The 23,934-nt window shown below is 38.5% G+C and overlaps 3 protein-coding genes across 3 annotated transcripts; all 3 read right to left on the reverse strand.

The window, feature by feature from the left end:
- Window positions 1–1,572: 1,572 nt before the first annotated feature.
- Window positions 1,573–7,695, reverse strand: cnga1a (cyclic nucleotide gated channel subunit alpha 1a). The gene is made up of 8 exons (XM_015036494.1): window positions 7,301–7,695; window positions 5,271–5,375; window positions 5,090–5,146; window positions 4,679–4,828; window positions 4,486–4,590; window positions 4,157–4,263; window positions 2,861–3,471; window positions 1,573–2,767 (listed from the first exon to the last, which is right to left on the reverse strand). The coding sequence occupies exons 2-8, from the start codon at window positions 5,345–5,347 to the stop codon at window positions 1,832–1,834; spliced, it is 2,043 nt and encodes a 680-aa protein (XP_014891980.1). The 5' UTR covers window positions 5,348–5,375; window positions 7,301–7,695; the 3' UTR covers window positions 1,573–1,831.
- Window positions 7,696–9,161: 1,466 nt separating this feature from the next.
- enam (enamelin) lies at window positions 9,162–11,558 on the reverse strand. Its single transcript, XM_015036496.1, has 8 exons — window positions 11,492–11,558; window positions 11,258–11,319; window positions 11,133–11,156; window positions 10,910–10,972; window positions 10,725–10,763; window positions 10,606–10,629; window positions 10,463–10,528; window positions 9,162–9,958 (listed from the first exon to the last, which is right to left on the reverse strand). Exons 2-8 carry the CDS (start codon window positions 11,309–11,311, stop codon window positions 9,608–9,610), a joined length of 621 nt encoding a protein of 206 aa, XP_014891982.1. The 5' UTR covers window positions 11,312–11,319; window positions 11,492–11,558; the 3' UTR covers window positions 9,162–9,607.
- An 8,787-nt stretch (window positions 11,559–20,345) lies between these two features.
- On the reverse strand, window positions 20,346–23,438 carry ambn (ameloblastin). The gene is made up of 7 exons (XM_015036495.1): window positions 23,254–23,438; window positions 22,848–23,165; window positions 22,669–22,725; window positions 22,050–22,199; window positions 21,910–21,945; window positions 21,762–21,800; window positions 20,346–21,625 (listed from the first exon to the last, which is right to left on the reverse strand). Exons 1-7 carry the CDS (start codon window positions 23,305–23,307, stop codon window positions 21,311–21,313), a joined length of 969 nt encoding a protein of 322 aa, XP_014891981.1. The 5' UTR covers window positions 23,308–23,438; the 3' UTR covers window positions 20,346–21,310.
- Window positions 23,439–23,934: the final 496 nt, after the last annotated feature.

The raw sequence follows: 23,934 nt of genomic DNA on the forward strand, positions 1-23,934 counted from the left end.
TGACAAAAATGTTTGAGAAAATGTAAATATAGCAATGTTCATATCTGTATATTCTGGAATATATATATAATATACCCATTATTAAATTGTTAGAAAAAAAGAAGAAAAAAAAACACCACATTTTAATCATTTGGAAGAAACCTGCTACTTACCATAGATATTTAGGGTTTGTCTCATTTCCTGCTAATGGATGAGTGATGATATTTTTTGTATCAATGTTAATTTGTTAGGGAAATGAATCATTAATCATTCTTGGATTTGGTTCTAATTATGTATTCATGCTCTTGCCATATTCAGTTAATTCCCTGTTATTCATTACAATCTGTCCATATTAGTTAAGTCCTCTGTGAAACCATTTAAGTTATTTCTTGCAGTCTGTCCTTTGTGCATTGTGGTCCATTCTACTCTAGCAGATACGAGTATCTGTGATTATTTTTCACCTTCTGTCATACTTCCTGTTTTCCCTTTCTCCACAGCTGTTCCACATTCCCTCTCATCTAAGCTCACCTAACTCTTACACCACTACATCGTTGCTACTTGATTAATAAGACTGCTTGTCTCCGGTAAGCCTTTGAATTTGGGCCCCTTAAAAATCATGAGTATGACATTTTGGGCTACAGTTTACTTAAACTTAAGGCATCCGCTAAATTATATAATTTCCTTGAATTATTCTGTGTTCATTTCTTAAACTTCTTTTTTTCCCAGCTGGTCACAGTTGCTTCTGGCTTTCTCAAGGTGCTCTGTGTGTACCCGTGTGTCACATACATGAGCGGAGTCTCAGCTGACAAATATGCATCTACGTGCAGTTGTTGTTTGAAATGTACTTCGAACGATAAATGCCTCTTATTAGAAACAAAAAGACTAATTTAAGGTGGAGAAATTAAAAGTCTTCACTCCTGGAAGATGCTAGAGGTGGTGCAGAATTAAACCAGCAGATGTGGTTTTCATTTAGTCATATAAAAAGAGTCATTTGTAGCCGTCAACTGGAAACCAGTGGTTTCAGACTGGAAGTAGTCATGGACGTTTGTGTCCACTGAAGCTGCCGTCATTTCCTACAGCTACCATAAAGCAGTCTCATGTTGTGTTTCTCTTAACACTGTCAACTGCTACTGGCATGCTGTATGTCCCCACCCAACACCTTCAGCACAGAGAAATATGTTGAAGGAACATTTAAAGATACCTAAACTTCAGTTCACTCGGATTTCTGTGCTGGTACTGACTTTGACCTTTGTCTTTCAACACGTTTTTGTGATATAGAAATGTCGGCTCTGAGCCTGCATGGTTTTTCCTAAGCAGTAAAGTGCTTTTGATAAAATGATCTGTCAAATAATTTAATGTAAATTTAGCCCTTTTGGCTCATTAAAATACAGTTTCACTCCCATCAAGTACAGGTGGGTGTTTCTTACCTGCAACATTTGATCCATGATTCATATTCTTCTGGTCCAACAACATTTACGCTCACAGCACTTATAAGGACGGCAGCTAATGCTGCTGTGCTGCAAATAGCAGAAGGTCTTTCCAGACTCGGTGTACATGAAGTCTTTGGAAATTGAAAAACAAATGACAACAAACTGAACAGTTGGACAAAATATAATTTTGTACAATAACTAGTTTTATGGACATATCTGAGTTGATGTTTTAACGATCTTCCTTCCTGATCATCCCTTCTGAGTTTGCCAGAAAGTCTGACAGGATGAGTGACAGCGATCATTTCAAAAATAGTTTTTCAGACACCAAATGTTTTTTTTATTTTTATCTTTTACTCTTCTGTCTTGTCCTCTTTTGCTACTCCATTGTTTACTTCATCAGCTTTTCCTCCTTCACCTTTATCCTAATCTGTTTTTGTTACCTCACTTTTGTCTTCTGTTTTTTCTTCTCCTTCTTCCTCATCTTTTTCATCAACTCCTTTCTCCTCTTCTGGTTTTTCTTCTTTTTCCTCCACAACCTTTTCATCAGTTTCTTTTTCTTCTTCCTTCTCTTTAGCCTCTATTTTCCCTCCATCTTCCTCCTCCTCTTCTTCTTCCACCTCCTCTCCACTCAGGCGCTCCAGATCTGTAATCCGCTGTCTCAGGGCTTTGCCAGTATGTTTGTAATTTCCCAAAATCTTCTTAAGCTTCACCTGCATCAGTTCCATGGTGCTGTACAGTTTGGTGACTTTCTCCTCCAGCTCCTTAACTTCAGGCTTAATGTTGGCGGGGTCCAAGTCTATGAGACCATCTTTCATCAGGATCTGCCGGCCTTTCTCCTCTAACATGGCTTTGGCATCTGGATATTCGATCAGTGACTCCATCAGGTCGTCTTTGGAAAGACAAAAGAGGTCAGAGTAGCCAATGCTTCTAATGTTAGCAGTTCGCCTGTTGCCTGCTTTACTGCCTTTAATATTAAGGATACTAATTTCACCAAAATAGCTACCACTTCCCAGCACTACAAACTGTGTGACTCCATCGTCGGCAACAACTGCTAGTTTTCCATCTTTTATGATGTACATCTCACGACCAATGTCGCCCTTTTTGCAAATGTAGTCTCCTGGACTAAAGACCTGCGGACGGAGTTTGAGCACGAGTTGGATCAGGAGGCCTGCCTCACAGTCCGCAAAAATCCGAACTTTCTTCAAGGTGTCCATGTGAACTTGGATGGCTATTTCCGCTCGTAGCTTGTCAGGAAGATATCTCAGCACCTCCCTCTCATCTTGTGCCTTGCCGTTATTCCACAGGTAGTCAAACCACTTTATAACTCGTAGCTCAAGTTCTTTGCTGACTTTTCGAACCTATGAGTGAGATACAAAGGAGTATATCATTAACATCCCTTCAGATAATTCAATAATTGAAGCTTCTCATTCAGACTTCAGTACGATGTTCACCTGCATGTATTGTTTGATGTTGTCGATGCGGGACTGAAACTGGGCCTGTGCAGCATTCATATTGGAAATCATGGTGGCAATGTTTCCCACAATGGTAGCAAAGATCAAGACTCCAACTAAGAAGTCGACCACATGAAAGATAAACTCTGAGTCAAGAGCAGGTGGTGGAGTTTCGCCAATGGTGGTCAGAGTCAGCGTGGACCAGTAAAGGCTGAATGCATATTTTCTCATAGGCTGCCCAAACTCAGGCTCCTCTGGATCGTCGAGGGCTGGGTAGACCCAGTCATCAGCGCCAAAGCCAATCGACTTGGAGAATGAAAAGTAGAAGCATGCATTCCAGTGGATGATAATGAGAATGTACATGATTAGGTTCCCAATGCGGAAGATGTTTGGATAATTGGTTTTAGTCTCCGTCCTCGTGAAGAACTCCATCATTCGGCCGATTCTCAGCAGCTTGTTGATGCGGATCTCGGGGTAGTGAAGGCCAAAGACGAAATAAAGTACGTCTGTCGGCAGCATGGAGAGAACATCGAGACGAAACTGGAAGCTCTTGACGTAGTTATCTCGAAGCAACTTCATATCTTTCACCATCAGGCCTTGCTCAAGATACCCTGCAAAGGAGGAGATGCAATACAGAAGCAGCGTCAGTTTTAATTGTAAAGTTTATGTACACCAAATTTATATTTTGGTTACTTGTTTTACAGCACAGAAGTCGAGTTTGCATCTGGCACTGTTCACTGCCAACCTCAGGTTTAAACAGTTTGTGTCAAGGACACATAAAGACACTACTGTGTTCCCTTCTTTATCCATCTGCTGTCTGAACCAGATTAATTGTGTTCATCTTCATCAGGGGCATAAGCCTATTCTAGTAGTCAATGGGTGGGACTCGGGATAAACTGTGGACAGCTTGACAAGTCAAGACAATACCAAGACAGGAGCTTATTTCATAGAAGACTCCGAATCGGGACTTTTTGTGTTTTCTAAATGGAACAAGGCAACAAGGAGTTGAAGTGAACCTGCAGCCACCAAGCAATGTGCCAAACTCCCATCCATTGACTGCTGGAAATAGGCACTAGCCCCCCAGCCACCACAGTAAACAAAGCAGCGGATGGATGAACAATGAAGGAAGAGGATGCCTTTATACTCAGTGTGAAGAGGGGAAGCATAGAACACATTATCTTCATTATTTTAAATGTGACATTTTAAAATCTTTTTGGCAAACTTTTTTTTTCTAATTTGGTGATTTTTATTTAGTTTTTTTTTTTGATAGATGAGAAAACCCAAGTTTGTTTTCACCTGTTCTGGTTCTGACGAACATATCCGCCAGGTAAATTAGATCACAGCTGTAGTCCAACAAAATCCAGTAGAGAATGTAGTCCTGTTGCAGCTCCTCAAAGCATGCCCTGTTGGAAAATAGTAATAAATAATTGTTCATCCCCTTATCATCTAACAGAACAGAGATTGTGACTTTCTTGACTGCTCTAAATCCTAACTAAATCTAGAATTTGAGAAACGACCTTGAAATGACTTGGCCTCATTTTATGCAAAAGTTAGAAAGTGCCATTGAATAAACACCTGGCAAGAAAGGACAATGTAGCAGTGGATTAGCTAGTTAGCTAATTTACCTGGCTATAATCATCGTCCAATTATACATGACTGGCATTGCAATGATGAAAAGCCAGTTGTAATACAAATTCCCTGCAGGATTAATGACGAATATTTCCTTGGGCCTGTGAACGAGCAGAAAGAAAGAAGAAATCATCCTCCTGAACGAACATGGCAATTATTTCCAGATAATCTTCTAAATTATGAACCTACTTGTCTTTGTCCTTTTCCTTTGCTTTTTCCTTTTCTTTCTCCTTTTCTTTCTCTTTCTCCTTCTCCTTTTCTTTTTCCTTTTCTTTCTCCTTTTCTCTTTCTTGTTCCTTTTCTTTTGCATCTTTTTCTTCCTTCTCCTTTTTCTTTTTCCTGTAAGATTCAGTGCAATGGACAAAGACCATGAAGTTTTCTTCAGAGGTTTGTAACATTTGTCAAGATTTTCTAATGTAAAATAATTACTCTTTCTTCTCCTTCTTGTCTTTCTTGTCTTTCTTCTCCTTCTTGTCTTTCTTCTCCTTTTTCTTTTTTTCCCTGGTGAAAAAAATGAGACATTTAACAGGCTAACTGAGCCCACATGGCTAATCAAAGAAAAGGCTCCCATATATTTTCAGAACTTCAAATTGTACCTACTCTTCATTATTGTTGCTGTTATTCATGTTGGCCAGACGATTTGATTGAGGCGCACTTCTGAAAGAAACACAGCATGTTACACATTGGGCAAATCTCTTGTCTTGTTTCATTCTTATGAACTGTGCATTTGACTCAACACAGGTCTGCCTTTGAGTGGTAAAGTACTTGAAGTACGACTTACAGGTCATCCTCACTTTGCTCTTCACTGTCTGTGGTAAGTTTGCAAGCTGTGTGACCTGACATTGCATTGGTGGACATGGTTGTTGTAGCAAATGTTTGATCTGTCCTGCAAAGCTCAAACAAAAGACAGACATAGATTAATGATGACTTAATTCAAACTTATCATGTTATTACTGGCTAATGGACTTTTCAGTGTTAAGAGTAGAAAAAGCCTCACAAGTTGTTCTACATGGCTTGAAACTGAAGCAGGGTGAAAATGTAACACTACCCAGAAAGTGTTGGATTTGAGATTACGTACTCAGGATGAAGGGATCCAAAATGGCATGTCTTACATTTGCGCCAGTGGCAGAGGAAAGAACAAATTAAATTTAACAGCTGCAAGTTCTTAAAGGAAAACTATAGGGGAGAATAAAAGTCAGCCTCTGTAGACTGATAAATAATACTTCCATCTACTTTTAATAGATACTACGTTAATCTTAATGTTTGCTTAAAGCTTCTCTCAAAGCTTTGTCTTAACATCACAGTGACTTTGACCCAGCGAAGTTTTTTTTTTTTTTTTTTTTTTTTTTTTAAATTTTAACCTTAAACGTTAAAGTGTTTATACAACATTTAACAGAAGGAGCAACACAGGGTTGAGGAGGAGTTGTAAAAATCAACAACTTAAGTGGGAGATCTGTCTTTTATGTGTCTATTTTATTTTATTTTTTTCGTGAAAATGAGCATTTCATCTGGAAATCTCGATCCCAGAGTCTGTAGGAAGAGGAGAGACACAGAATCCATGTTGCTTGAAGTCCGGTGGGAAGTTTCCACAGCCACTCATGATTTGTGTGGGGTCCACAGTGGTCCCCACACAACCAGTGCAGCCTCGTAGCAGGAAATGTTAGAGTACGCTATGCCTCTTCTGGTGTCGAGCTTTACTGAGATTCTGATTTCATTTTCCAGAAGGACTTGCCTATAGTGCCAGACATATCAAAAACTAGTTCAGTGATAACTGTGTTTCTGTGCTTGAATGACGAGCAGATGGGCCAGATCTGGAGCTTTTCCAAGAGGAAGATGAGAGACAACACCTGACCAAACAACGCAGATGACCTGAAGACAACTATCAAAGCAACCTGGACCTCCATTACGTCTCAGCAGAACCACAGTCGGCTCACCTCCACGCCACTCTGCCTTCATGCGGTAATTCATAAAAGGAGTCTCAACCTAGTTTTGCGTGCATAGAAGGAAATATGCTTTTTAGAAACCTGATGTACATTAAGATTTGCGGTTGTAACATAACAAAATGTGAAAATCCTCAAGAGGCTTTAATTTAATTCCCTTTTAAAGCAGTGCACTTCAAAGGAGCAGTATGTGAAATACAATCAAACAATGGAAACACCAAGCTGGTGTTTGAAGAGAAAAGGAAAAATAACACGATTGCACCACACTGATATTTTGTTTTATTTTTTTTACATAACCCTGTAATTATGAATTCATGTGTTTGGAAATCAGGTTACCAAAATAAAGCATTCTTCTATCTTGGAAGCATCGACTGACAGGTTTTCAGATTTCTCTAAAAGTAATTTAAACCACAGACACTTATCAGTCAAACTCTTCTCTGTATCTTGTTTTGCTGTTGGATTTTTAATAACACATTTATTAAGCAGCAAAAAGCAGCAGAATGGGTTTCCTCCACAAACTCATGCAGCAGAGAACTTCAAATTACAAGATTGCATCTATACTCATAAATAATACCCAACACAAAACAGAGAATTTGCATGCTCATTGTTTTGTCTGCATCATTTTACTCTTTTCCAGTGTTTGTGATGATAAATTGGTCGTGAATCTGACAGTGCATGACTATCTTCAATATTTCAGTAAAACCTCATCTGACTCAATTTTGTGTTTGGCCACAAAAAAATAAAGTTAAACAAAACAGAAAATACAAATCATTAATACTGTGCCAGAGCAGTCTAGATTCATAGTACTAAAATGTTTCATTTAATGTCGTCCATAATAATTTAGCATGTAGTCAAATATAGCTGGTCTTACCTTTTCCAGTCCTTAATTTATCAAGTCCATTTCTCTTAATCCTTTTGTAACTTCCTTTTAACGCTAAAATAATAATGATAAGTCATGTAATGATACTATTATTAGTGTCAAGACATAGCTAAAAACTAATACCTCTGAGTTTGAGTCTGAACGACTGTCACTGAGTCTGAGTGACCCTCACAAGGATTTGGGGATTAGAGTTAGCTGAGAAAAGGAAAGACGCCATCTTAGTTTGTTCACTTGACAATCAAGCTTTGAGGAAATAAATTTAGATGACTGGATGATAACTAAGCCATTTCTGTGTCAGTCAAGTTCTCATTTTTATAATTTGCAAATATCTGTAATGTTCCTGCCATTTGTGAAATAGCATAGGATTTAGTCTTGCAGTGAGCTCACACACACACACACACACACCCCTGCTGCTTGGTCAGCATTCTCAGACATATCCTGCCCTGATCCTATTAGACCGGCACCAGCAGAACAGATTTCAGATCAGATAGATCTGCCCCCTTTAAATGCATAAGAATGGTGGAGTAAAGTTGAAGCTGACCTCTGGCAGCGCAGAAAGCTGGTGGCCTTCCTGTGGTAGAGTGTCTCACCCTGCTGGCAGGTCTGATTCTTGCGGCTTATTCTCAGTAAATATTGTATTTAAATCAGAAAACTGAGGAGGTCATTTGAACTTTATTTCTCTTACAGTTTAACACAGTAAGAGATTTTAGGCTTGCAAATTATCATAGACGAATGAGGTCAAATTTATTTCCGTAGTACTTTCACACAGAGAAATTTCAAATGCTTAATTTTTGTTTGTTTTGTTCAGGTTTTTAGAAACATTTTGTGGCTTTCATGGCCTTTTCTTTGACAGTGGTAAGAAAGGAAAATGGGTTTTGAGAGAAAGAAAAACATGTGACAAAGGCTGACAGGCCAGGACTTGAGCTTGTCATGGCTTCTGTGTAATTGGAGACCAAACCAATTTAAATTTCTTCTGCTAGTTTTTCCTAAAATCAGACATTCTCTCCATAGCAACAACACGTGACAAAAGGTTTTTAAAAAAAATGATATTTTTTTTTTTTTTTTTCCAGTTCTCAGCATTTTTTATGCAATGCAAGACCTGTGTGACATCTATTTATTTCCAAATCTACTTTTGTGATGTCCACAAGAAGGAAAAGTAAGGAGCAGCCTGGACAGTGTACTTTAGACATGTTGACAAGTCTTTACATTCTGTTGATCAAAAGCCATAAATGGAAGAGCCTGTCTCTCCAAACTGCATCTCCCATGAAGTTTGTAAATGTGTTGGTAAGTGGGAATCTCATCTGGAACATCCTTTATCCCGTGTAGAGCGTGTAATGAAGGGTTTTGTATTGTATCAGCCGAGGTTCGGCATTTCAAGTCACTGAAGTGCATCGAAGCACAGAGTCTAACTGCTCTTCATGCCTTGCAAATTTCACAGTCTTATGCCTCACAATCCTCTCCAGACGGTGGTCATGTGTGCTGCTTGCGTAACTTTTTATACCACACTTTTTCTCCTCATGGAGCTTACAATAATTTGCCTTATGAAGGCTCCTCATGACTCGGCAGCTTTAGCAATGATCTATTTCTACATGAGTGGCGTCAATATCAGTTCTGCAGTTGTCGAGTTAGTAGTTAGCAGTCGCTACCATCATTGTTTAGGCTAAAATGTCTGTATTTAAAATCCTTTTTATTGCCCTTACCATCAAAATAACAAAAAAAAAAAAAAAACAAAAATATTAACCATGGTCATGTTGTGACACAGAAATATTGATTTTTTTAGGATTTGTCTTGTAGGAGATGGAGGAGTGTACAGATTCTCTCTCATATGAATAAAAATCACCCAGAATTAAACCTTGAGGAACTCCACATTGGATTTTTTTTATTCCAAATCAAAATTGCCAGTTACAATTGTACTCAGTCTGAAAAGATAACATTATGTCTCAAATAAAAAACTGACATAGCAACATATGTTTTAATTTGTAACAAAAAAATGTGGATAACAGAAACGAAAAACAAAACATTGTCTGACCTTTTGTCACTCACTCAATGGAACACAGCTGAAAAATTTCAAACCAATTAAAAAATTCGTTGAGGAAAGAAAAGTAAAAACGGGATAAAAAAAACAAAAATCCACATCAAGATTTTGGCTTAGATGTGGACAAGATACTTAATCTTTTATCATGGCTTCTTCCAATGTTCATTCAAGAAGCCTACAACTAAAGTAAGCTAAGGGTGTTTTAACCTCCAATTTTCTGTAAACACACAATACACCTTCAGTGGCAAGGGAGAGGTGGATAATTACAGTGTTGCAAGAACCTCAGCAGCCGCTGTGGCTGCAGCAACATCAGCAACGGGAACATCAGTAGCGACGGGGCCGGCCACATCGACAGGCAGCTCGGCAGCTGTGTCCACAGGAACAATGTCAACAGGGGGCACGGCAACAACAACAACACCATCAACTGGAGCAGCATCTGGAGGGATGTCAACCATTTCAGGCTCAGCAGCTGCTGTGGGGTCCGCAGGTGCCGTGTCCACCACAGTCGGCTCAACCTCAGCTACCTCCGTCTCCTCAGCTTCCTCCTCTTCGTCAGAGTTCAGAGGAGCAGCAGGAGCACCGGCGACTGCAACTCTAGGAGCGGGGTTCCCATCCTAACAGAAAAAGTAAAAAAAACAAACAAAAAAAAAACAATAAACAACAGTGTGAAGGCCACACCATATTTAGTAAATATGGGGAATACTTAATGAGCAAAGGAAAATTAATGCAAGAGGGAATGTTAAAAAATGTTGGGATGTGCATTAGATGTTGAAATTATTCTAAATGAAGTTGGCACCCATTAAGTCAGAAAGTCAGGTAAAGTGCACATGGAAATGTATCTACTCCTAGAAGTTTTTAGACTTGGTTGGATATGAAATTACTGAATTGTTTAGCTATTTAAGTTTTAGGATGTTTATATCGACTCACTGTCCCACTTTGAGGCTAATTGGAGAAAAACACAGTATAAGCTACACCTGTGATTTGTCTCCATTCAAAGCACAAACCGTCAACTGACAAACACACAAAAGTAAAGTCAGCAAAATGTCGAACACGGTGACTGTTGAAACCCGCTTAAAAAACACAAAATATTTGGCTTAAAGCTTAGTCTAGAACCGCACCTCGGTTTCCTCGTCTGAGTCGTCCTCCGCAGGGGCGGGAGCCAGCTGGGCTTGGTAAGCAACCACCTGAAATAGATGTTGTTTTCTCTCTTCAAATGGAAAGTCTTGGCATATAAACGGTGTAATGCTGTCATCATACTCACCGCAGGTGCAACAACAGAATTAGCCTTTCCAAAGAATGAGAAAATAATTTTAAAAAGTTTATTAATCATCAGTTTATTATCTGTTAGTTTATGCAACGTTTTCATATGAGTGAGCTTACAGGGGCATCGGCACTTGGAAGGAAGGGGTTTGCAAGCCCCTGCAAAAAAAAAAACAAAAAAAAAAAAAAAAAAAACAGATTCACACTTGAAGTTGATGCTTAATGCCACATTATCTAAGCAAATTAGCAAAACCACTGATATTTATTTGGATAGGATGTCAATAAGTCTTCCCTTCCTCCCCCACCTGCTGCTGGTACAGCCTGTACATCTCCATCAACCTCAGGGCCTCATTAGCGTGTGCTGCAGCCTGCCGAAAGCATACAAAAATACCAGACATCTCCAGACGTGAGCTACAACAAAGCCAATTATTCCTCCCTCTCAGACACCCATCATGCTGTTTAGCTGACGACAAGCCAAAGCAGTCGGACCCAAAACTGAACCGAAAAGGAGGAGAGGAATCCTCTTACCTCACTACTCTCACTGCCTGGTGCCTACAGTTTGATGCAGGGATGTGAACAGACATTAATTAGTCTGGAAGAACAACAGTCTTTAAAAGTTAAATATATCAAACAGTGAGACTGGCGAGACTTACAGGGGCAGCAAAGGCGGAGACCAGAAGGCACAGCAAGATTAAAACCTGCTTCATTGTGATGACTGTTAAAGAAAAATGTAGGAAAGAATATAGAACAATTCCTGTTTCATTGACTTTAAACGAAAACAGTGGAATCATAACATGTTCAAGAAATAGCTTGATAGAAGATCATTTGCTGTGTAATTCAGAACTGCAAGAGTCAACAATGAGCTCAGTGATAAAAATTCAACTCACCTTTTTTTTTTCTTTGGAACTGCAAAAACTTGAACACGTGCCTCCTCAGTGGGGAATGAAGTCTACTTTATGCCTCCCATGGATGCCCTTTATATCCTCTAATAGCCAATCACATCCACTAAAACATGCACAGCTGTGTGTTTGAAGATTCTTACATGTCAAAACTAAAAAAAAAAAAAAAAAAAAAAAAAAAGATGGTATGTGGGGCTGAGGCCCTTGTTATTGTTAATTACATGCTGTGCAGGTTTGCTTAGCAAACATGCTCTTCTTTATTGCCCTAAGAAAAAATATGGAGAAAGTAGGAAGAGGGGGATGCCATATAGAAAACGGGGACATTACAGACTGACTCAGAAATAAAAACTGAAGTCAACTTTCTTTATAATGTACAAACAAATCTAACGCAGTCTTTAATGCACTCGAGATTTCCTCATTAGGATGTTCTAGTCAATGTTTTCAAAAGTATCCATAAGACAGAATCAGAACAATTACCACATTTTCACAGGCAGTGGGGTTATAATGAAATGTCGCTAACTTTATTTCACACAAATTGCTGCACATGGACAATATTTAAAAAGAAATCGGTCTGGACTGTGGAAACTGGTGTTAACTGTTTACAAGCCCTTAAAAAATCATGAGACATGTCTGTCTAAGCCCAAACCTGAACTAAAACCAGAGCCAGCCTTTCTTAGTGAAAGGAATAAAATACTCGTAGAAACAAATCCCAAAATAGTAAGTAAAGCATAAAATGTAAAACTACTGGGTCTTGTATTTAGTGGAAGTTACCGTATTTATAATCCACTGTTCAAAGGGCTGGTCTCTTGAAGTAACATTCATTGATAATCCATGTGTATTTCCAGCTTTTTCCATGAAAACACTTGTTTAGCACAAATAGTCAACATCTGAGGAGTTTGTTTTCCCCTGTAGTTAAAGAAACCTTTGTGGTTTTTAAAAATATATATATATTTTTTATTTAGCTTTGGAAGTCTTCATACTCCCCTCCCCCCCCTTTTCTCTTTTGTTTCAGATCAGATACGTTAAGATTTACTGTGTAATCTGTCAAACTTCATCCCAGACAGTCTTGACTGAAATCTGCTGAGATAATGAGTTCCTCTGATAGATAACAATCACTTCTTTAGTTCTTCAAAGCCCTTCTGTGCTGCCACACTCAGATTATTTTGTGAGTTTAATGAGGTGAGGAAGATATTATTGTCTGTTCCAACAGGAGTACTTGTAATTCACCATAGTAATTAAACTCTGCTTTGCTCCACAGAGGGGCAATAGTATGTAATTATCATTATTTGTCTTTTTTGATGCATGTTTTCAGAAAGAGATTTGTCGTTCAGGATGCTAAGTGGGACATCAAATTATCATAATACATTTTAATTTTATATCCTTATGTGTAAAAAGGCTCTCAAGCTAATATTTCTTCCATTTGTTGTTCATTGTGTCTATAATTTTGAACAATATTTCTCAGTGTCACAGTTGAAATAATGTAAATATATATGTTTAACAGGAATATGCTACCTGTTTGTTTGCTCGGGGGGGAAATCTGGGGTAGAGGGTTGGATTACCAATTTTTACACTCTGCTTTTCTTTTTTTATTGTTTCATTCAATAACAAATCCCTAAAAAGAAGAGGAACCACTTTGGGTAAATAATAAAGTGTTTCAAATCAGCTTTTAACACTTCCACTCTCTCTACTGACAGATGTTTATGATTTTCCAGGAAAGAAAACATGTAAAGAAGAGACTGAGTAGTGTGAGTGGAAGGCGCCTGTCTCTTTTGTTGGTGCGTTTTAAGAGGTAAGCTTTAAAGTCATGTTGCAACAGGCTTTCATCCTCAGGGGGCCAGTTATTTGATGGATTTTTCCCTTGGTGGTGTTACGGTTTTCACAACAGTAAAATTTCACTGTGGGGAAATCTGCTAAACCATTGAAGCTGTTTATAGTAAGCCTAATATCCTGCAGCACACAAGATGTCAAATATGCTTTTGCTGTGTTGCGCATACCATGTTTAGAATAGTTTTAGATTTTTAAGAGCATGTTGATATTTTGACGTGATAAATGTCCTTTGTTTCCCCATCATAAATTTGAATTGTTTTCTGTTTATGCAATAGATTCCAATAAACTATTTTGGTAATAATCATTTTTGGCAACATTTTTTTTTTTGTTTTCAAACCTCTAAATAGAAAAAAGTGAATAAGAATGATACATTTTTCAGCAAGTATTAACCCATCCTATAAAAGTATTCACAGTATTTGTCATACCAAACTTGTAGGTTCTGACTTCTTTATAAATCCCAATACATAAAATACATAAAATGACATACCCTCAATGTGAAAACGTGTGGGGAAAAACATCAACGTGTGTTAAAGCCAAAACACAGATGCAAATAAGAACGCTTTAAATGAACTCTCCAAATAAAGAGTAGTATTCACGGGGATTTGCTTAAAACTTTTTATTTTTAAAAAGAAAACAGCAGTGAGGAAAGAAAAGGGAAGAACATAGACACTGTGAAAATACAGCATGCTGGGTGTAACATCGTATCACAGTCAATAATTCTAAAACAGCTATTGTTATTAAAAAATTAAAGATAATTTAAAGTCTTCTCGGGTATCTACAGAGGTTATCAACATAGTTTGCTAATCTTCTAAAATGTTACTTCAAGATGATTCTTCAGTTTTATAACCAAGTATCAGTGTTTGACGTAGTTCACTCATTCACGCTTTATCAGGTGCCTGAAAACACAGAAAAATAGCATCCAATTATTTTTTCATGCATACTTGTGCAACTTTTGTGAACATTTATTAACGGTGCAAAGTTAATTAGTGCAGTGATTTATAGTTTGGTCACCTGGCTTGTTTGCACAGGTTTGTCCTGCTGCAGTTTCTGCAATGGATCCTGCGATGGCTGGGCATTGACATCAAAAGCTGGCATCTAAGAAAAAACAAAAAACAAAAACAGATACACATGAAGCAGAATGTGGAGAGACATTATAGAATGTATATTACTAATACTCTGTTCTCACATTCATTGGCTGCTGGGGAATTCCTTGAGGAGGAAATCTAAATGGGGGCAACTGAAGAAAAAGCACATACAATTTATGTTTATGATGTGTTTGGAGAGCAATAGGGGAAAATCAAATAATAAAAAAAATATATATTACATTTTGCAGACCGGGCCCATTTGGCAGAGGAGCAGAGTTCTGAATTATCTGAAACAAAAATAAACCTGCTTTTAGAATCCTGCACTGTACATATTATTAGGTTTGTAAGGATTCATTAAGTTACACAAAATATTTACTTGGTTCTTAGCGAAGTCATAAGGGTAGAACTGCAAATATAAAACCACAAAACCACAAAAATGTTAATAGTCGCACTGTATGCCACACATAATACAAAAAGTAACAGATCAGCACATACAACTTCTACGCTCTGTCTGCCAGGAGGCTGTGGGATGGAGTACTTGATGAAACCATACTGAGGGAAGGTCTGTTGAAACAAAATCAGTGAAAAGTAAAAACAGTTGTTGTCATAGATTAGCACATCTACATGCATGTGAGAAAACTCTTACTTGTCCTTGATTTGTTCCAGCTGCACCAGCACCAAACATGTATGGAAGCTTGGTAAAACACACAAAGTGCACATACATGCTGTAAGTGAAAATGTAATAATTTGATTTTTACAGTTAAAAGGAAACATAACATTAAAGAATTGGGACCTACAAATTCCACACTATAAACTCCTGGGCCTGCAGGTTGTGGGAAACCACCAGCAAAAGGCGATTTAATCTGCATGAAAGTTGGAGGGGAAAAAAACAAAAACAACTTTTATTGGTAAAAATTCAGCTTACATGATATTTATTTTCTTAAAGTTTCATCAAGCATTTAAGATGAAACTATAGAGGAAGAGTTTAACAAACTCAGCACACAGTATGCATGTTTACCTGTGTCGCCAGTTGCCGGGGTCTAGACCCCGTGTAATGCGGCAAGTACTGAAACTAAATGCAGAAACAAAAACATTTAGAGAAGTGACTGCAGGACATTTTGTGTAGTAGTTTTAAAGTTTTTGCTGTTTAAAAATTAAAATCTAAGACTTACGGGCACAGCACAGGCAGTGCTAGCCAAACATAGGCACAGGAAGACTGCTTTCATTTTCACTCTGAAAACACAACATTCACCGTTGTAAAATCTACAAAAGTCACACAGGATGGTTGGTTTCTGTTAGCCAGGTATACATGTACTCACCCACTGCAATGAAACCAAACCAGAGAGAGAAGATGAAATGTTGAACTCAGAGGATGCTAAGTGACTGTGTTGTAGCTCAGAGAGAGCAGGTTTGACTTTTATAGGGTGTCCCTTTACCAAACGGTTAATTACAGCCGAAGGCAGTGAAGTCTCCCAATGAGGGAGTACAGATCAGGTGTCTGGCCCACAGCTTAACTAAATGACCAGTGGCCCAATCCACTCTCTGAGTAATAGTAGAGTCAGTTTGATTACACAGTCGGTGGCTTTGCACCTTCACTCACCTCAACCTGCATTCTCAGCCATAGGGAGTGTTGGATTTCATTGTTTTATAGAAATAAATGTATTTTCATATGATTTGGAATTACTATAAGTCAGATGTTGTTGCTCATGGGGTTCGGACTTACTAATGAAGAAATCAGAATCGAGATAAAACCTCTGCAGTTTACATGGCAAATTGTTATTAATACAACATGTTCCAGCTGCGCCTGACAGGCACTTTAGTTTACACACAGACTTTAAATAGTGTGGCATAAATTCGTATCAGTGTGTTGTTTTATTTGTTCTGTGTATTTAGAAAGAGACAAAATGCAATGCTAGGAGTATTTTTGAAAAATGAAGCATAACAAGAATGCTCTTTTTTCTTTTTGCAAAAGTTTAATTTTTTTTTTTTTTTTTCCTTCGACATTAGAGAGATTTCTTTGCATTTTTTATTTTCATCCTAAAAGGCACATCTTGATTGGGGTAAAACATCCAAGTGATGAATAGTACATAAATAGTGCCATATATCTCTAATCTGATTGACTGCACAGCTGCTTCTACTTATAACATGGTAAATAAAACATAAGTGTTAACATGTGACGGTTGGAGATAAGTCAAAGATTTATTATTTATGGTCACAACACTGACAGCTAACATTCCTACTCCTTATTAACCTGAAACACACTTTTATGACATTTTATCAATCAGCAGTGTCGTTTATGAGACACAACAGTGGAAGAAGATTTACAGTGAAAGGTTTTATGAGAGACAAGCCGTTTACCATGAGAGCAGAAGACATGTTTACTCAGAAAATGTAAAATATATTTCTGCGTCACTTTTGTTCTCTAAATTCCAAATAGAAAAGCGCTGATATGAAATACAGTAAATACTGACCAGATACAATTTAATGTCTGTGGTCTGAAAACAAAGACTTGCTAATCATGAATCTCATGAAGCAAAAATTCAGTTTTATTCAAACTATATTAAATAATCTGTCGGGCCAATTCTTAAAGAAAAATCAAGGTTATTGCATACAAAAACCTTTTTTTATGTGAAAGATTTAAGAACTTACTGATATTATTACCTTCTTATTTTCCTATATGTAGTTATTTGTAGAAGACAAAACAACACAAGGACACTGATTAATGCATTCATTTCATTTATTTTCTGAGCTTCCTTAATAGAAAGATCACAAAGAGGAATATTGGAAAAATAGGACAATCATATTTCACAGCAAACCACCAATTTACATTTCAACACATTACATTTGTTTGTTTTGTTGAGGAAGAAAACAAAGCACCATCTGGACTGGAAAGATGTCCATAACGCATAGCACCAAATTTGTTAGAAGCTTTGAAAAGCAGCATCGTTGTCTGGTTTCTATTCATCTGAGCTGGTTCCTGGTTTCCTCGTCTTAAAAAAAAAAAAGAAACAAACAAACAAAGTCAGCTGTGAAAATAATTTAAGCATATGACACAAACGTTTCATTAACAGTTCATTGTATAAACTGTCTCTTCCTCTGTGTGTGCCTGTGTGCATCGTACCTCTTTCTGCACACATGAGCACAACTGCTGCTGACTCAGACCTTTTTAGTCATCTTCCTCGTCATCATCACTGGGTTTGGCAACCTGAAATCACAGAGGCTTGTCGTAAGCCAATCAGTAGGGAGGATGAGACAACTCTTCTAGAAAGCTCAGCAAAAAATGGGCTCTATGTTTTTCCCAAGCAAGAATAATTTGAATGAACCTACTCGCCTCTCCATCTCTTTAAATATGTCTTGTGGTGCTGTTATCGAAACGTATGAAACCATTCAGACGTAATGTCCAGATAGAATACTTAAACAGCTCTTACGGGTGCGGCGACAACAACAACAGGAGCAACTGGTGCTACAGGAGCAGCAGGGGCAGCAGGAATAGGGGCCGCGGGGGCAGCAGGGGCAGGGGCAACTGGAGCTGGCCGGTCAAACCCAAAGGGGTAGTACTGAAACGGACGGCGATGAAATGAGACGAGTACGACGACAAACATTCTGCAACAACTTTCAGTCAGGAAGATGTTAAATGCTCTTACAATCTCATCGTCTTTGCCATCTGCCCTGTGGATCTCCTGCTTGATGAATCCTTGGACCTTCCAGAGAAAGTTCATTTAGGGGTTAATGTGTGCGGCTAAGCCACAGCAATGCAAGAACAGCGAAACTTTTACTTAGATTTTTGTTCGAGACTTCTTTCCCCCCCCCACGATTCTAACTACAAAGTTCAAATGCGGCTCTGTTAATATCCAGCTTTAAAATGTCACTCACTGGTCCTCCAACATATTGCCTCTGGTTGTTAACTGGGAGCAGCTGAAAATTGGAAATAGCCACAATTATCACATAAAAGAGTAATCGCCAGGTGTAAATTTGTGTTGAAAGGATGAAATAATAACATGTTGTTCTTACAACTTCCAGGGACCCCACTGGGGCTCCGGCAGGGATTGCTTGGGCCGCCTGTGAAGAATAGGTCCACAGTATTAACTGGGTCATTTGGAAGGGAAGGAAAATCTATGCTGCAGTCGCTGCAAAACATTTGTTTTTACCTGAGGAGGGGCATAGTGGAGGTCAAACTCCATGTACATCTGAGGCTGTTTGGTGGGAAATTCATACACACATTTGTACAGGCTCATTGCTATGCAAATCAAAAATAGTTGAGCTAAAATGCTAAAAAAAAAAGGTAATTTAGACATTAGCAAGAAAAATATGGGAAATCATTCCTATAAGACAAGGTACTGTGTAATTGGACTTTTAGTTGGTTGTACTGCAAAAGTTTTATGTCAAAAATACGGTACAAATTTGAGGAACAAATGTGTGTTTCCCTTACAGGAGCACTGGAAGCCATCCCAATGATGCAGGCTGCTAGCAGAATGAGCTTCATTTTGAATTAAGCTGTGGAAACAATTATTTTGTGATTATTCCATGCTAGTATATTCAATACAGAACTTTTAAAAGAATAAAATATAGAAATTATGCAACAAATCCTTCAGTAATCCTATTTCATTTTAAGAGATTTACCTTTCCTATCCGTCCACTTGTGAGTAAAGAAGTATTCCTGGAGAAGGATGTGTGATGAGCAGAGGGAGATCTGCTCCTATTTATTTGCTGACAAAACAAAGACCTTGCAGACTTTTGACAGGCATTGGTAATAAGCCAAAGAGTTTTAATTTTATGATCACATCACTGACAGCTCTGTCTCTGGGAGAAACCCCTTTAACACATTTTTGGCTTGAAGCACACATTTATGACATATGATCCTTCAGCAGTGTAATTTATGAGGTACAGAAGTGCAAGAACCCAGTAACCCCAAGTCCAAAGTGTGAAAATATGACTCTAATATATAAACATTTTTATTCTTCTTAACTATCACTGTTGTTTTTGTCAAAAACTAATGGAAAATATTGACAATGGTACAATGATTACAATTGTTGAGTCTGTTAAACATTATAAAAAAACCAAATGACCCAGAGAGAACTCATACATGTTTGGAGAGAACAAGTAAAATCCAGGCACCAAGAGTTTAGGCTGGGATTAGGACCTATGACCTTTGACACTTGGTTTATTTAGGAAAATATGTGTTTTCTATCAGACTGATTTATCCACAGGCTCAAGTCTACGCAACCACAATATACATATGTCACTCAATAAAGTCTGTATAAGACATGCATTTATGATGCGCATGCCCATCGATGTACGTCTCCTTCATCTGCCCACTGTATCTGTTTTGGATTATTCAGAGCTGAGTACAATACTGACAGTAAATGGGCAACAGGTTATGGAAATCCCAGACAGGTCCATTGCTCAGTCGCCGTAAAGATTTTCAAAACAAACTAACACACACATTGAATTATTCACTCCTACGGTAAATTTGGAGTTGCCAATTAAGCTAATTTGTTTGGTTTCACACTGTGGGGGGGGACCACAGTATCTGGGGCAAACTAATAGACATGCAGGGAGATCGTGAAATTCCACACAGGTTTAACCTCCAACCAGGACTGGAACTGAATGAAGACTTGAGGTGAGGCCTACTGAGGGTAAATGCCCTAAAATCCACTAACAAGTAGGTGCGTAATGATAGATTCAGCTCACAAGATGAGACAAAAGATGACTCTGGGTTAACAAAAATGAGACATCAATTTTCATTACCCAAGAAGCAATTTGCTCTGCCGGTTTCAAGTAGTATTTAGTTTGATCATTTAAATTTACAATACCTTACAAATGTATCACTTTGTCTCATTTCAGCCAAAACCTTTAATGTGTTTGATTGAGATTTTAAATGAAGCACAAACACAAGTAGAGCACAACTGGAACAAAAAAGGAAAATAATACATGGTTTGCACATTGTTTAATGTGTAAGACCACTAAACAACTGAAAATGTGTATATTCCTCAATTTACTTTGGGACGCCCAAATGAAAATGCAACCAGGCCTCACAGGTTTGTTAGAAAACATTAGTGACAAAGCATCACAAGAACAAGAAATCCACCAGCGATAAAGTTGTTGACAAAGATGAGTTAGATCATGAGAAAACATTAACCAAACCGTTTGACATCTCACAAAGTCCAATAAGACCATTTATCCTTTTTTCTCCTTCAGAAATAGGGTCCATCTTGCATTGGTCAATAATATACAATCCCAGGAAAATAAATCTAAGTTTTTTGGTTCTAACAAGACAAGGTGTTAGTAAGTCAGGAAAAGTTCTCTAAACTAGTTAGCTAATAAAGCTCCAGGCTTTTAATTCCTCCCAGACAAAACCTTTTTTTTTTTTTTTACAAAAAATCCTCTAAAAACCATCTGTCGCCCTTCTGCCAAGCACCAGGCACAATCTGTATTAACAGCTTGCTACTAACTGAGGGAAAGAGTTATAAAAAGATCTTTTTTTTATTTTCCTTTCTTTTCTTTTCAAAAAGGAGTCAAACACCTGGAGCCACAAGAGCAAACGAAGGACTCCGTATAAAGGACATTTTTTAAGACTGCTTGTGAATTTTGCAACATGTGGAAGTAGCATTGGTGTTCACCCAATCAAAGTCTGTCAAAATGATGTAATGTATGTTGAAACTAAATGAAAGCAGATTGATGAAATAGTAGCACACAGGGCAGCACTGAAAGACAGAGTCAGTCTCTGATTGTCTTCTTTATTTAATATATAAAAACACCGTACTGAAGGCAAAAAACACCAACAATGGTTAGGCATATTCTAAAGACACCCTACTGATAAATCGCTAGCCGTTTATTTTTTGCAGTTGATATTTTAAAACATCATAAGTAAGTTTTAGTAGCTGCTGCGGTTTTATTAAGCCAGTTTTCTCTGCGTGGGCCGGAGTTTGGGTTGATCCGCTGATCGGACTGCGGGAGTTTCACGCACTGCTCTCTTCAGACGGGTGGGCGTGTTGTTGACATTCGGCCGTGATCCAGAGCAAGGTACACCCTGTAATGGTTGGGCTCCAGAAACTGAGGTCCTTGCAGTTTGTCCGGCAGCCCGTTGGTCTGGGTTTGTGATTCCGGCGAACTGACTCTGCACCTGAACAGCTGCTGCTGCTGCTCCAGCGGGAAGGTTCGCAAGCATGGTGGGCATAAACATACCCAGCTGGCTCAGTTTTGCTGCTGTCTGAAACAGAGAATAATGTATAGATAGTATAAGGCACATGGAAGGGGAAGCAGTTTTGGGATTTGGGATCATCAAGTTCACTGAAACAAAATGTTTGCACATGTTGAGAGTCAGTCAAAAATCTTGGCTGATTTACCTCCAGTTCCTCTGAGCTGAGACCTCCAAGTGAGGGATTCTAGAAAGCAATGACAGCTTGTGTGAGATGAAAAATGATCTGGCAAACAATTGAGAGGCAACAACAGCTGTTTCGTCATCCAAGCATAAAAACACCAATTCATATCTACCATGGGTTGCTGGAGCATGTACACGACTGGGGGATTCTGTGAAAGAGAGTTTGACAGTCTGATCATGCAGCTCCACTTTTAACTTCCAATAAAGTCAATATTTATTACTCCGTGGGATCAGTCATGTCAAATTAAGGAACCTGTTGTTGTGTTTGTTGAGCTGCAGCTACGGAGGGTGCAGCTGCCCCTGCAGCATTTTCTGCTGGCAGCACAGGACCGTTGGTGAGCTGATTTATTGGAGCTTGAGGGAGGTGAGACTCGGTAACCTTCGGGAATCCATACGGGGAGAACTTTGCGGGAGAGAAAATGCATGCAAGGTTTAGTTTGTGTTCATGACTTGTGCACTGTGTACACAAAGACTTTAATTGTGCTACATTACTCTGAATTAGGAGGTTAAATAATCAGCACTTGCGGCATTAAAATGTTAGTTGCTGTCTCGGCACCGTAAATCAACCAGTAATTATGTTTAGAGACAGATGTCTGTATTTGCACAACACTGTCTCCAGTGAGAGAGTTTGAGGTTGTCTCTGGTTTCCTTTTAGAGCCATTTAAAAAGTAAAAAAAAAAAAAAAAAAAAACTTTCATTAAACTGTTGAAAACTGTTCAAGACACCCACAGGGGAAATCTTTCAGGTTAAAGTAAGTTGTGCTGGGAATTTTTTTTCTGAACTTCAATCTATAGTGAGCACATGCAATACTTTAAACTATGTGTGGGATATTGCTGAAGGCACAACCTGTGTGTTTGCTAATGATATCTTACCAGCTGATTGCTATAGGGTGAGGGGAATACAGGCATGAATCCGTACGATGGAAAAATCTAGTTAGAAGAATGGAAAGAACACAGACACCGTTTGGATTTATTGTTTTAAAATTACAAGGCAGAAAAAATCAGAAACCTCCTTCAGTCTAAATTGTATTGTAAACGTTGTTATTTCTTACCATAGGCTGCTGAGCAAGGGTCAGCTGGTTAGGCGGTAGAAATCCACTGGGGAACATCACTGGGCTGCCCCCTTGTGGAAACAATGCGTAATGCTGCAATGAATGTTGGTTGTTGGCCTGTTGTTGGTTGTTGGCCTGTTGTTGGTTGTTGGCCTCTTGATCCGGATGCTGGGGATTTCCAGGCTGTGGTTGGTCCAAGCTGTGAGGAAGAGACGGGTCCACCTGAGCCTCAGGTTTCCTGATTGTGGCATCAACAGGTTGACTTCCATGACTGAGTCCCTTCTGTGATGGCTGCAGAGGACGAGTACTTGGACTAACCTGTTAAAGAAAATAATTAGAAGTTGCATGTTCAATTAAGCTTTTGATAATATGCTGGCATTTCATTATTATCGTTATTATTTCTTACCGGTATTGCAGTTACTATTATAGTCAAACAGGAAAGCAGAAATATGATGAACATCTTTTACGAACAAAGTGAGGCCACTATTGCTCTGAGTTCTTCCCTTTCAGGAACTGAAAACGTTCGAGTAATGTCACCGGGGAGCCAAATAAATTGACTGAAAGTGAAAGGCCAGGAGCAGACACTTATGGGTCTGTCAGAAGCTGAAATGACCAATCACAGCACGGAAAGAAAAGCTCAAAATCCACCTAATTATCTCCTGTGAATGAAGCAGCGAGCTGGAAACCACACAAATTCTCCTGAATGAACTGAATTGCAAGTTTTCTTTCAATTATGATGGTGTAACGTCTATAGAAATGTATAAACAACCAGTGAAGAGTTCAGACAGTGTTGCTTCCTGACACTCAGGACACCTGTGGGTGTGGCTGATGTCACTGTCTGACTGCTGTAATTATCCTTAATTATGTACGTTACATGTGTGACATGCACAAAAAAAAAAAAAGCATGAGAAAAGCTAGCTTTTCTGAAGTTGCTTAAGCTGGATGAATTATGGCTGACTCATCCAAATCCAATTAAAAAATTCATTACGAGGCGTGTGGACTTTGAAATTCCTGTAAAGTGTAGATGAGCCAATACAGTGATTTCAAGTACACTCAAAAGCATTAAAAGTTTTAAATTCATGTCTTT

Source organism: Poecilia latipinna, unplaced genomic scaffold (genome assembly GCF_001443285.1).
Source record: "Poecilia latipinna isolate Pla-1442-1.1 unplaced genomic scaffold, P_latipinna-1.0 Scaffold370, whole genome shotgun sequence".
Lineage (NCBI taxonomy): Eukaryota > Metazoa > Chordata > Actinopteri > Cyprinodontiformes > Poeciliidae > Poecilia > Poecilia latipinna.

Excerpts from the sequence above, each read along its gene's own strand:
- cnga1a (XM_015036494.1), bottom strand. The coding sequence starts at position 5,347 with ATGTCCACCAATGCAATGTCAGGTCACACAGCTTGCAAACTTACCACA. Across the intron at positions 4,591-4,678 it reads AAGGAAAAGGACAAAGACAA|GCCCAAGGAAATATTCGTCA; the intron begins GTAGGTTCATAA and ends GCTCGTTCACAG. Across the intron at positions 4,264-4,485 it reads TGGACGATGATTATAGCCAG|GGCATGCTTTGAGGAGCTGC; the intron begins GTAAATTAGCTA and ends ATTTTCCAACAG.
- enam (XM_015036496.1), bottom strand. The coding sequence starts at position 11,311 with ATGAAGCAGGTTTTAATCTTGCTGTGCCTTCTGGTCTCCGCCTTTGCT. Across the intron at positions 10,529-10,605 it reads ATTCTGTTGTTGCACCTGCG|GTGGTTGCTTACCAAGCCCA; the intron begins GTGAGTATGATG and ends CATCTATTTCAG. Across the intron at positions 9,959-10,462 it reads ACTCAGACGAGGAAACCGAG|GATGGGAACCCCGCTCCTAG; the intron begins GTGCGGTTCTAG and ends TTTTTCTGTTAG.
- ambn (XM_015036495.1), bottom strand. The coding sequence starts at position 23,307 with ATGTTCATCATATTTCTGCTTTCCTGTTTGACTATAATAGTAACTGCA. Across the intron at positions 22,726-22,847 it reads CCCTTGCTCAGCAGCCTATG|ATTTTTCCATCGTACGGATT; the intron begins GTAAGAAATAAC and ends TCTTCTAACTAG. Across the intron at positions 21,946-22,049 it reads CTCAACAAACACAACAACAG|AATCCCCCAGTCGTGTACAT; the intron begins GTTCCTTAATTT and ends TCTCTTTCACAG.